At 48.8% G+C, this 13,444-nt stretch overlaps 1 protein-coding gene across 1 annotated transcript in view; it reads right to left on the minus strand.

Annotated features, from left to right (window-relative positions):
- Positions 1-1,599: 1,599 nt before the first annotated feature.
- LOC134947937 (lymphocyte antigen 6B-like) overlaps positions 1,600-13,444 on the minus strand; it is an 80,434-nt gene continuing 68,589 nt past the window's right edge. Inside the window, exons 2-3 of the mRNA XM_063935741.1 lie at positions 5,508-5,612; positions 1,600-2,112 (exon numbers count right to left, since the gene is read on the minus strand). Of these exons, the coding sequence (XP_063791811.1) occupies positions 1,910-2,112; positions 5,508-5,612 (308 nt within the window). The 3' untranslated portion in view covers positions 1,600-1,909. The remainder of the gene's footprint in view (positions 2,113-5,507; positions 5,613-13,444) is intronic.

Below are 13,444 nucleotides of genomic sequence, written 5' to 3' on the forward strand. Positions count from 1 at the left end.
TTCGGCTCATACTGTGTGGTGTAACGTCACCCGTCTTCATAGCAGTGCATGCTAATATGGATGAGATTGTCCATATTGGCCTGCATGCGTAAACGACCCGCAGCCAATGATAAACGAGCGCGGGGCCACGCATCGTTCATTGTTGGTGCCTACATACTGAACGATATGAACTAGTTCTCGTTCATTATTGAACGAGAACGTTCATATCGTGCAGTTATATCACCTAATTTGTAGGGCCCAATTACCTGTTTATGGACTTAATTCTGGTCGCATTTCATTTTAGCAATAATCGCAATCGAGGGATTTTTGCAAAAAATGTGTCACGGTATCAGTGCGCATGCAATCAAGGTGCACTTGCATCCCTGACTGCACTTTCATTGACAGCGGTGGGCAGTGCCGTAACTACGTGTGTGTCAGGTGTGCCTGGCACACAGCGCAGTCGCCCTGAGGGCACAACGGCCCCCATTCCCTAAAGTCAGCATCTTGTAATGAGTCAAATTGACTCATTACAAGCCACCTGTGCCAGAAGAGGAGAGGAGCAGCGGAGGAGGGAGGGGGTGGAGGAAAAGAGCCGCAGCAGCGCTATGTAATTGGTGGCAGCGCCGATGCAGCTGTCCCTCTCATTCCACATAGGCTGGCCGCCACCACAGTGAATGCTGTGATGCGCTTCCCTCATCACGGCATGCACAGCAGTGGCAGCCAGCCAATGCGGAAGGATAGGGACAGCTGCGGCTTCGCCGCCGGCAATTACAGTGCACTGCTGCGGCTCCCTCCCTCCTCCCCCTCCCTCCTTTTCCTTCTCCCCTGCCCCCTTTGCCAGCACTGAGGAGTCTGAGTGACTGAGCTAGCAGAGAAATGATAAGTATAATCTATTCTGTCTGCCATAATGTGTAAAAAGGGGGACGCTGTCTGCCATAATGTTTGAAAAGGGGGACGCCGTCTGCCGTATTGTGTAAAAAGGGGCTCTACCTGGTGTAGTGGCGCTACTGTGCGGCATAATTTGAATAATGGAGACTACTGTGCACCGTAATATGAATTGGTATTATTTTGTGGTCACACCCCCTTCCCCACGAAGCCACACCCCTATATATTTTGCACGCACTGCCCCTATTTTACATACAGGTTGGCGCCAATGCCCTATCTTGCACACAGCACTAAAATGTCTAGTAACGCCACTGGCGGCGGGCATTGGGGGGCCGGCGTAGCTGTGAAAGGGGGTCAGTTTTTTGGGGGCAGCTACGTGACATCACACGCGCCCACTGCAACCCTAGTGACTCCTCTGAGCCCTGCTCAATCATAGCAAGTTTCATTTCCATTCTACTGGGACTCGGGCTTGCATATTTTTGTATATTTCCTTTTGCTGCTTGTTTTCTTGGCGACCAGGTGATGTAGGGGATTAAAGATAGAGAAGTTGCAAGTGAGATGATTAAAACACAAAAACCTCGACCTGTGCGGCAGAACAGCGCCCCCTGCCTTGCAGTGCCCTGTGCGGTGGCACATGCCGCACCATTCTAGTTCTGGCCCAGTCCTTTTTACAGCACAATATAATATACACCAACCCCAAGATCTTCCAAATGAGGAGAGAGACATTATAACCCCTAATTTGTATACATATTTATTTTAAGTAACTGCAAGTGAATGACCAGGGATTCTTAGGACAATGACCTTCTGCAATTACGCCTATCACTTACAGCGCAGTCAGCCATTTTGTAGACTGAACTAAGATTCATCCTATCAGTTCCTGAAGACCCAGGAACATCCCGGAACCAAGAGGCACAAAGTTCCTAAGACATTGATAAGGCCACGTAATTTCCTGACATGTGGTCAAGTACAAAAAATGGCTTCCTCCACTGGAGGGGTGTGACAGATATGCTTTAATTAGAGATAAACGTTTAAATCTCGTGTGGGCTCAGAAGAGCCTGGCCACCCACAATGAAAGCAGGACGGCAATGCCGGTTACAATAGACACGGAGGGCATGGCAGCTGAATTGCAGAGGTCAGTAAAACAGCAGGACGGAGTTTCTGTCACGGTTATGCCGAGATATGTGGTTTGAGTTGACCCCACACATTTTGAGGGAGATGAACAAGACTTCTTCTTTACTGGCAATGATGCTGTAACAAAAGACACAACATGTATCCGTTTATATTTTTTCTTATAAAATGCACATTTGTATAGTACATACACAAATTGTATAGACTTTGGTAAAGACTAAACGGAAAGTATTTTGGCACAAAGACACAGACATCCTCTGAGGAATCCTTATATGGGGTAGTGTGTGATCATTCTTGTCCTGTTCAAAAATGAGGCAGCAGGTGCCCACTGTAGGTCACAGACCTCTAAGATATAACAGTCCACTTCCCGATGTACACAGACCTCAATCTACCACCCACTTCTGTAGCTGGAAGTTGGGACTGTTTAAGTATGTATGATGCTGGTGTGGCCATCTTCAGCTCTGACCCGCCAGATATGAACACTAAAAGTGAGTAATTTCATAGTCTATCAGGCTCATGGAACCTCACTAGTATTTTGATGCCCAGCCCATACATTATAAAGGAATCTGTGTCTGAAAAATGCGGTTTTCCCTTGTCCTAACCCCAATTACTGGGGAGCCAGTGTTGGGGGGACGCCTTTTCCAGGACCATTTTATTGTATGTATGTATTTATCACAGTGTCTCCAATAGGAACATACTCCTTGGTTGTCATGGCAGCTAGGGGAATCCAAAGATGGTGACTCACTTACAGCAACTGTCTCCACATCACCTCTTCTGTTACACGTCACACTAACTTTCCTCCAGCACCTAAACCAACTGTCTCCTTCACACCCCTCTTCTGTAGCACCTCACACTACCATACCTCCAGTACATACAGCGACTGTCTTCTTCACATTCCCTCTTCTGTAACATCTCACACTACCTTGCCTTCAGCCCCTACACCAACTGTCTTCTTCACATCCCTCTTCTGTAACATCTCACACTACCTTACCTCCAGCCCCTACACCAACTGTCTTCTTCACATCCCTCTTCTGTAACATCTCACACTACCTTACCTCCAGCCACTACACCAACTGTCTTCTTCACATCCCTCTTCTGTAACATCTCACACTACCTTACCTTCAGCCCCTACACCAACTGTCTTCTTCACATCCCTCTTCTGTAACATATCACACTACCTTACCTCCAACCCCTACACCAACTGTCTTCTTCACATCCCTCTTCTGTAACATCTCACACTACCTTACCTTCAGCCCCTACACCAACTGTCTTCTTCACATCCCTCTTCTATAACACTGCACACCACCTTTCCTCCAGCATCTCCACCAACTTTCTCCTTCACATCCCCTCATCTGTCATGGCAGCTACAGGGATCCAAAGATCGTAACTCACTTATAGCAACTGTCTCCACATTCCCTCTTCTGTAGCACCTCACACTACCTTTCCTCCAGATCCTACACCAACTGTCTCCTTCACATCCCCTCGTATGTAGCACCTCAAACTAACTTTCCTCCAGCCCCTACACCAACTGACTTCTTCACATTTCCTCCTCTGTAGCACCTCCCACTACCTTTCCTCCAGCACCTGCACCAACTGTCTCCTTCACACTCCTCTTCTGTAGCACCTCACACTACCTTTCCCCCAGCACCTACACCAACTGCCTCCTTCACATCTCGTCTTCTGTAACAACTGCCTTTGCTCCAGCACCTATACCAACTGCCTCCTTCACACCCTCTTCTGTAGCACCTCACACTACCTCCACCACCTACACCAACTGTCTCCTTCACATCCCCTCTTCTGTAACACGTCACACTACCTCCTGCACCTACACCAACTGTCTCCTTCACATCCCCTCTTCTGTAACACGTCACACTACCTCCTGCACCTACACCAACTGTCTCCTTCACATCCCCTCTTCTGTAACACGTCACACTACCCTTCCTCCAGCATCTACACCAAATGTCTCTTTCACAGCCCTCCTCTGTAACACCTCACATTTCCTTTCCTCCAGCACCTTCAGCATTTGTCCCCTTCACATCCACTCTTCTGTTTCATCTCACACTACCTTTCCTCCAGCAGCAGTAACTCCTCACAATATCTTTCCTCCAGCACCTACATCAAATGTCTCCTTCACACCCCTCTTCTGTAACACCTCACGCTACCTTTCCTCCAGCACCTGTAACACCTCACACTACCTTTTTCCTTGAACACCTACACCAAATTGCCCCTTCACACCCCTCTTCTATAACACCTCACAATACTTTTCTTCCAACACCTACACCAACCATCTCCTTCACATCCCCTCTCTGTAACACCTCACACTTCCTTTCCTCGAGCACCTACACCAAATGTCCCCTTCACACACCCTTTACTGCAGCACCTCACACTAGTTTTCTGCCAGCAGCTACACCAACCGTCACCCTCTTTTTCATCGAGCACCTCCACTGAGTATTTTCCCATTTGGGAATAGTGGAATAGAAATGAATGTCTATGTTGTGTTGGTCTCACAGATTAGCTGCACGGTGGCAGCATCAGCAATATGGGAACAAACGGCTCTGACAACATGGACTGTAAACCTTGGAGGCTGTCACTATACCTAGGGGTAACAGTGGACTCATTGTTATTATAAGCCTCAAGTTTCATTGCCATTAGCAGTGTTGTATCTATAATGAGTGTAGTGTTTGCAGTGCACTTGAGTCCAGGGGTTCAGTACTTACCTCTGTGGAGTCCTGCAGTAACAGGACTTCAAAATCACCAGGAAAATGGTGCAACGGCCATTTTCTCAGCATTTCCTATATGTGCTGTACAGAGATCACTGGGAAAAGTGCCACCATTTTCCTGGAGACCTACGCATGCGCAGTAGACTATAGAGCGTAGGGCCTAATTCAGGCCTGATTGCTAGCTGGCGATTTTTGCACTGCTGAGAACAGATAGTCGCCGGGGGAGTGTATTTTAGCTGTGCAAGTGTGTGAACGCATGTGTAGAAGAGCTGTACAAACAGATCTTGTGCAGTCTCGGCGCAGCCCAGGACTTACTTAGCCGTTGCAATCACATCAGCCTGTCCGGGACCGGAATTGATGTCAGGAACCCTCCCTGCAAATGCATGGACACGCCCGAGTTTTTCCAACCACTCACAGTAGACGGTCAGTTGACACCCACAAACGGCTTAATCCTGTCAATCTTCTTGCGCATGCCCGTGCGAATGGATTCTTCGCATAAACCCATCGCTGAATGGCGATCCGCTTTGTACACGTGCAAAGCGCCTGCGAATTGCGGTGCATACGCATGCGCAGTTTAGACCTGACCTAGCAATCAGGTCTGAATTAGGCCCATAGTTAGAATCCACTAGCGCTCACACAGGTTGCGCTGCTGGCTAGGGAGAAGAGAGCCCAGACAAAGACTGCACACGGCCCCCTCATCTATTAATATGCTCCCGGCCATTAGGTAAAATATTCATCAAAGACATAAAAAATATTTTTAATGATTTATAATAGATGGGAACTAGTGATACTTACCTACAGTTATTGTCTGTGTCAGGCATACTTCCAATAATCCACAGGATGTTGTGGAGGGAGTAAGACAGGTACCATATCCACACGTGTAGCAATTCATAGCATGACCTGTAGAAAGTGATCAAAATACAGAGAGTGAGAAACACATGAAATGCAAATACAGTACAGACAGCAGCAGTGCCAGTCTCCTCCTCACACTACTACACCATGACATGTATACACAGCACAGGTACAGTACAGACAGCAGCAGTGCCAGTCTCCTCCTCACACTACTACACCATGACATGTATACACAGCACAGGTACAGTACAGACAGCAGCAGTGCCAGTCTCCTCCTCACACTACTACACCATGACATGTATACACAGCACAGGTACAGTACAGACAGCAGCAGTGCCAGTCTCCTCCTCACACTACTACACCATGACATGTATACACAGCACAGGTACAGTACAGACAGCAGCAGTGCCAGTCTCCTCCTCACACAAAACTACACCATGACATGTATACACAGCACAGGTACAGTACAGACAGCAGCAGTGCCACACTCCCCTCACACACTACTACACCATGACATGTATACACAGCACAGGTACAGTACAGACAGCAGCAGTGCCAGTCTCCTCTCACACACTACTACACCAATGACATGTATACACAGCACAGGTACAGTACAGACAGCAGCAGTGCCAGTCTCCTCCTCACACACTACTACACCATGACATGTACACACAGCACAGGTACAGTACAGACAGCAGCAGTGCCAGTCTCCTCCTCACACACTACTACACCATGACATGTATACACAGCACAGGTACAGTACAGACAGCAGCAGTGCCAGTCTCTCCTCACACACTACTACAGCATGACATGTATACACAGCACAGGTACAGTACAGACAGCAGCAGTGCCAGTCTCCTCCTCACACACTACTACACCATGACATGTATACACAGCACAGGTACAGTATAAACAGCAGCAGTGCCAGTCTCCTCTCACACACTACTACACCATGACATGTATACACAGCACAGGTACAGTACACACAGCAGCAGTGCCAGTCTCTCCTCACACACTACTACAGCATGACATGTATACACAGCACAGGTACAGTACAGACAGCAGCAGTGCCAGTCTCCTCTCACACACACTACTACACCATGACATGTATACACAGCACAGGTACAGTACACACAGCAGCAGTGCCAGTCTCTCCTCACACACTACTACAGCATGACATGTACACACAGCACAGGTACAGTACAGACAGCAGCAGTGCCAGTCTCCTCTCACACACACTACTACACCATGACATGTACACTCAGCACAGGTACAGTACAGACAGCAGCAGTGCCAGTCTCCTCCTCACACACTACTACACCATGACATGTATACACAGCACAGGTACAGTACACACAGCAACAGTGCCCGTCTCCTCTCACACACTACTACACCATGACATGTACACACAGCACAGGTACAGTACAGACAGCAGCAGCGCCAGTCTCCTCCTCACACACTACTACACCATGACATGTACACACAGCACAGGTACAGTACAGACAGCAGCAGTGCCAGTCTCCCCTCACACACTACTACACCATGACATGTATACACAGCACAGGTACAGTACAGACAGCAGCAGTGCCAGTCTCCTCCTCACACACTACTACACCATGACATGTACACACAGCACAGGTACAGTACAGACAGCAGCAGTGCCAGTCTCCCCTCACACACTACTACACCATGACATGTATACACAGCACAGGTACAGTACAGACAGCAGCAGTACCAGTCTCCTCCTCCTCACACACTACTACACCATGACATGTACACACAGCACAGGTACAGTACAGACAGCAGCAGTGCCAGTCTCCTCTCACACACTACTACACCATGACATGTATACACAGCACAGGTACAGTACAGACAGCAGCAGTGCCAGTCTCCTCCTCACACACTACTACACCATGACATGTACACACAGCACAGGTACAGTACAGACAGCAGCAGTGCCAGTCTCCTCCTCACACACTACTACACCATGACATGTATACACAGCACAGGTACAGTACAGACAGCAGCAGTGCCAGTCTCCCCTCACACACTACTACACCATGACATGTATACACAGCACAGGTACAGTACAGACAGCAGCAGTGCCAGTCTCCCCTCACACACTACTACACCATGACATGTATACACAGCACAGGTACAGTACAGACAGCAGCAGTGCCAGTCTCCTCTCACACACTACTACACCATGCCATGTATACACCGCACAGGTACAGTACAGACAGCAGCAGTGCCAGTCTCCCCTCACACACTACTACACCATGACATGTATACACAGCACAGGTACAGTACAGACAGCAGCAGTGCCAGTCTCCTCCTCACACACTACTACACCATGACATGTACACACAGCACAGGTACACTACACACAGCAGCAGTGCCAGTCTCCTCTCACACACTACTACACCAAGACATGTATACACAGCACAGGTACAGTACAGACAGCAGCAGTGCCAGTCTCCTCCTCACACACTACTACACCATGACATGTACACACAGCACAGGTACAGTACAGACAGCAGCAGTGCCAGTCTCCTCACACACTACTACACCATGACATGTATACACAGCACAGGTACAGTATGGACAGCAGCAGTGCCAGTCTCCCCTCACACACTACTACACCATGACATGTATACTAGAGATGAGCGCCGGAAATTTTTCGGGTTTTGTGTTTTGGTTTTGGGTTCGGTTCCGCGGCCGTGTTTTGGGTTCGACCGCGTTTTGGCAAAACCTCACCGAATTTTTTTTGTCGGATTCGGGTGTGTTTTGGATTCGGGTGTTTTTTTCCAAAAAACCTAAAAAACAGCTTAAATCATAGAATTTGGCGGTCATTTTGATCCCAAAGTATTATTAACCTCAAAAACCATAATTTCCACTCATTTTCAGTCTATTCTGAATACCTCACACCTCACAATATTATTTTTAGTCCTAAAATTTGCACCGAGGTCGCTGTGTGAGTAAGATAAGCGACCCTAGTGGCCGACACAAACACCGGGCCCATCTAGGAGTGGCACTGCAGTGTCACGCAGGATGTCCCTTCCAAAAAACCCTCCCCAAACAGCACATGACGCAAAGAAAAAAAGAGGCGCAATGAGGTAGCTGTGTGAGTAAGATTAGCGACCCTAGTGGCCGACACAAACACCGGGCCCATCTAGGAGTGGCACTGCAGTGTCACGCAGGATGTCCCTTCCAAAAAACCCTCCCCAAACAGCACATGACGCAAAGAAAAAAAGAGGCGCAATGAGGTAGCTGTGTGAGTAAGATAAGCGACCCTAGTGGCCGACACAAACACCGGGCCCATCTAGGAGTGGCACTGCAGTGTCACGCAGGATGTCCCTTCCAAAAAACCCTCCCCAAACAGCACATGACGCAAAGAAAAAAAGAGGCGCAATGAGGTAGCTGTGTGAGTAAGATAAGCGACCCTAGTGGCCGACACAAACACCGGGCCCATCTAGGAGTGTCACTGCAGTGTCACGCAGGATGTCCCTTCCAAAAAACCCTCCCCAAACAGCACATGACGCAAAGAAAAAAAGAGGCGCAATGAGGTAGCTGTGTGAGTAAGATAAGCGACCCTAGTGGCCGACACAAACACCGAGCCCATCTAGGAGTGGCACTGCAGTGTCACGCAGGATGTCCCTTCCAAAAAACCCTCCCCAAACAGCACATGACGCAAAGAAAAAAAGAGGCGCAATGAGGTAGCTGTGTGAGTAAGATAAGCGACCCTAGTGGCCGACACAAACACCGGGCCCATCTAGGAGTGTCACTGCAGTGTCACGCAGGATGTCCCTTCCAAAAAACCCTCCCCAAACAGCACATGACGCAAAGAAAAAAAGAGGCGCAATGAGGTAGCTGTGTGAGTAAGATAAGCGACCCTAGTGGCCGACACAAACACCGGGCCCATCTAGGAGTGGCACTGCAGTGTCACGCAGGATGTCCCTTCCAAAAAACCCTCCCCAAACAGCACATGACGCAAAGAAAAAAAGAGGCGCAATGAGGTAGCTGTGTGAGTAAGATAAGCGACCCTAGTGGCCGACACAAACACCGGGCCCATCTAGGAGTGTCACTGCAGTGTCACGCAGGATGTCCCTTCCAAAAAACCCTCCCCAAACAGCACATGACGCAAAGAAAAAAAGAGGCGCAATGAGGTAGCTGTGTGAGTAAGATAAGCGACCCTAGTGGCCGACACAAACACCGGGCCCATCTAGGAGTGGCACTGCAGTGTCACGCAGGATGTCCCTTCCAAAAAACCCTCCCCAAACAGCACATGACGCAAAGAAAAAGAAAAGAAAAAAGAGGTGCAAGATGGAATTGTCCTTGGGCCCTCCCACCCACCCTTATGTTGTATAAACAGGACATGCACACTTTAACCAACCCATCATTTCAGTGACAGGGTCTGCCACACGACTGTGACTGATATGACGGGTTGGTTTGGACCCCCACCAAAAAAGAAGCAATTAATCTCTCCTTGCACAAACTGGCTCTACAGAGGCAAGATGTCCACCTCATCATCATCCTCCGATATATCACCGTGTACATCCCCCTCCTCACAGATTATCAATTCGTCCCCACTGGAATCCACCATCTCAGCTCCCTGTGTACTTTGTGGAGGCAATTGCTGCTGGTCAATGTCTCCACGGAGGAATTGATTATAATTCATTTTAATGAACATCATCTTCTCCACATTTTCTGGATGTAACCTCGTACGCCGATTGCTGACAAGGTGAGCGGCGGCACTAAACACTCTTTCGGAGTACACACTTGTGGGAGGGCAACTTAGGTAGAATAAAGCCAGTTTGTGCAAGGGCCTCCAAATTGCCTCTTTTTCCTGCCAGTATAAGTACGGACTGTGTGACGTGCCTACTTGGATGCGGTCACTCATATAATCCTCCACCATTCTTTCAATGGGGAGAGAATCATATGCAGTGACAGTAGACGACATGTCCGTAATCGTTGTCAGGTCCTTCAGTCCGGACCAGATGTCAGCATCAGCAGTCGCTCCAGACTGCCCTGCATCACCGCCAGCGGGTGGGCTCGGAATTCTGAGCCTTTTCCTCGCACCCCCAGTTGCGGGAGAATGTGAAGGAGGAGATGTTGTTGACAGGTCGCGTTCCGCTTGACTTGACAATTTACTCACCAGCAGGTGTTTGAACCCCAGCAGACTTGTGTCTGCCGGAAAGAGAGATCCAAGGTAGGCTTTAAATCTAGGATCGAGCACGGTGGCCAAAATGTAGTGCTCTGATTTCAACAGATTGACCACCCGTGAATCCTTGCTAAGCGAATTAAGGGCTCCATCCACAAGTCCCACATGCCTAGCGGAATCGCTCCGTGTTAGCTCCTCCTTCAATGTCTCCAGCTTCTTCTGCAAAAGCCTGATGAGGGGAATGACCTGACTCAGGCTGGCAGTGTCTGAACTGACTTCACGTGTGGCAAGTTCAAAGGGCATCAGAACCTTGCACAACGTTGAAATCATTCTCCACTGCGCTTGAGACAGGTGCATCCCACCTCCTATATCGTGCTCAATTGTATAGGCTTGAATGGCCTTTTGCTGCTCCTCCAACCTCTGAAGCATATACAGGGTTGAATTCCACCTCGTTACCACTTCTTGCTTCAGATGATGGCAGGGCAGGTTCAGAAGTTTTTGGTGGTGCTCCAGTTTTCTGTACGTGGTGCCTGTACGCCGAAAGTGTCCCGCAATTCTTCTGGCCACCGACAGCATCTCTTGCACGCCCCTGTCGTTTTTTAAAAAATTCTGCACCACCAAATTCATATGTGCAAAACATGGGACGTGCTGGAATTAGCCCAGATTTAATGCACACACAATATTGCTGGCGTTGTCCGATGCCACAAATCCACAGGAGAGTCCAATTGGGGTAAGCCATTCCGCGATGATCTTCCTCAGTTGCCGTAAGAGGTTTTCAGCTGTGTGCGTATTCTGGAAACCGGTGATACAAAGCGTAGCCTGCCTAGGAAAGAATTGGCGTTTGCGAGATGCTGCTACTGGTGCCGCCGCTGCTGTTCTTGCGGCGGGAGTCCATACATCTACCCAGTGGGCTGTCACAGTCATATAGTCCTGACCCTGCCCTGCTTCACTTGTCCACATGTCCGTGGTTAAGTGGACATTGGGTACAGCTGCATTTTTTAGGACACTGGTGACTCTTTTTCTGAGGTCTGTGTACATTTTCGGTATCGCCTGCCTAGAGAAATGGAACCTAGATGGTATTTGGTACCGGGGACACAGTACCTCCAACAAGTCTCTAGTTGGCTCTGCAGTAATGATGGATACCGGAACCACGTTTCTCACCACCCAGGATGTCAAGGCCTCAGTTATCCGCTTTGCAGTAGGATGACTGCTGTGATATTTCATCTTCCTCGCAAAGGACTGTTGGACAGTCAATTGCTTGGTGGAAGTAGTAAAAGTGGTCTTACGACTTCCCCTCTGGGATGACCATCGACTCCCAGCAGCAACAACAGCAGCGCCAGCAGCAGTAGGCGTTACACGCAAGGATGCATCGGAGGAATCCCAGGCAGGAGAGGAATCGTCAGAATTGCCAGTGACATGGCCTGCAGGACTATTGGCATTCCTGGGGAAGGAGGAAATTGACACTGAGGGAGTTGGTGGGGTGGTTTGCGTGAGCTTGGTTACAAGAGGAAGGGATTTACTGGTCAGTGGACTGCTTCCGCTGTCGGCCCAAGTTTTTGAACTTGTCACTGACTTATTATGAATGCGCTGCAGGTGACGTATAAGGGAGGATGTTCCGAGGTGGTTAACGTCCTTACCCCTACTTATTACAGCTTGACAAAGGGAACACACGGCTTGACACCTGTTGTCCGCATTTCTGGTGAAATACTTCCACACCGAAGAGCTGATTTTTTTGGTATTTTCACCAGGCATGTCAACGGCCATATTCCTACCACGGACAACAGGTGTCTCCCCGGGTGCCTGACTTAAACAAACCACCTCACCATCAGAATCCTCCTGGTCAATTTCCTCCCCAGCGCCAGCAACACCCATATCCTCCTCATCCTGGTGTACTTCAACACTGACATCTTCAATCTGACTATCAGGAACTGGACTGCGGGTGCTCCTTCCATCACTTGCAGGGGGCGTGCAAATGGTGGAAGGCGCATGCTCTTCACGTCCAGTGTTGGGAAGGTCAGGCATCGCAACCGACACAATTGGAGTCGGACTCTCCTTGTGGATTTGGGATTTCGAAGAACGCACAGTTCTTTGCGGTGCTACTGCTTTTGCCAGCTTTAGTCTTTTCATTTTTCTAGCGAGAGGCTGAGTGCTTCCATCCTCATGTGAAGCTGAACCACTAGCCATGAACATAGGCCAGGGCCTCAGCCGTTCCTTGCCACTCCGTGTGGTAAATGGCATATTGGCAAGTTTACGTTTCTCCTCCGACAATTTTATTTTAGGTTTTGGAGTCCTTTTTTTACTGATATTTGGTGTTTTGGATTTGACATGCTCTGTCCTATGACATTGGGCATCGGCCTTGGCAGACGACGTTGCTGGCATTTCATCGTCTCGGCCATGACTAGTGGCAGCAGCTTCAGCACGAGGTGGAAGTGGATCTTGATCTTTCCCTAATTTTGGAACATCAACATTTTTGTTCTCCATATTTTAATAGGCACAACTAAAAGGCACCTCAGGTAAACAATGGAGATGGATGGATTGGATACTAGTATACAATTATGGACGGGCTGCCGAGTGCCGACACAGAGGTAGCCACAGCCGTGAACTACCGCACTGTACTGTGTCTGCTGCTAATATATAGACTGGTTGATAAAGAGATAGTATACTCGTAACTAGTATGTATGTATAAAGAAAGAAAAAAAAACCACGGTTAGGTGGTATA

This window comes from Pseudophryne corroboree, chromosome 8 (genome assembly GCF_028390025.1).
Source record: "Pseudophryne corroboree isolate aPseCor3 chromosome 8, aPseCor3.hap2, whole genome shotgun sequence".
Lineage (NCBI taxonomy): Eukaryota > Metazoa > Chordata > Amphibia > Anura > Myobatrachidae > Pseudophryne > Pseudophryne corroboree.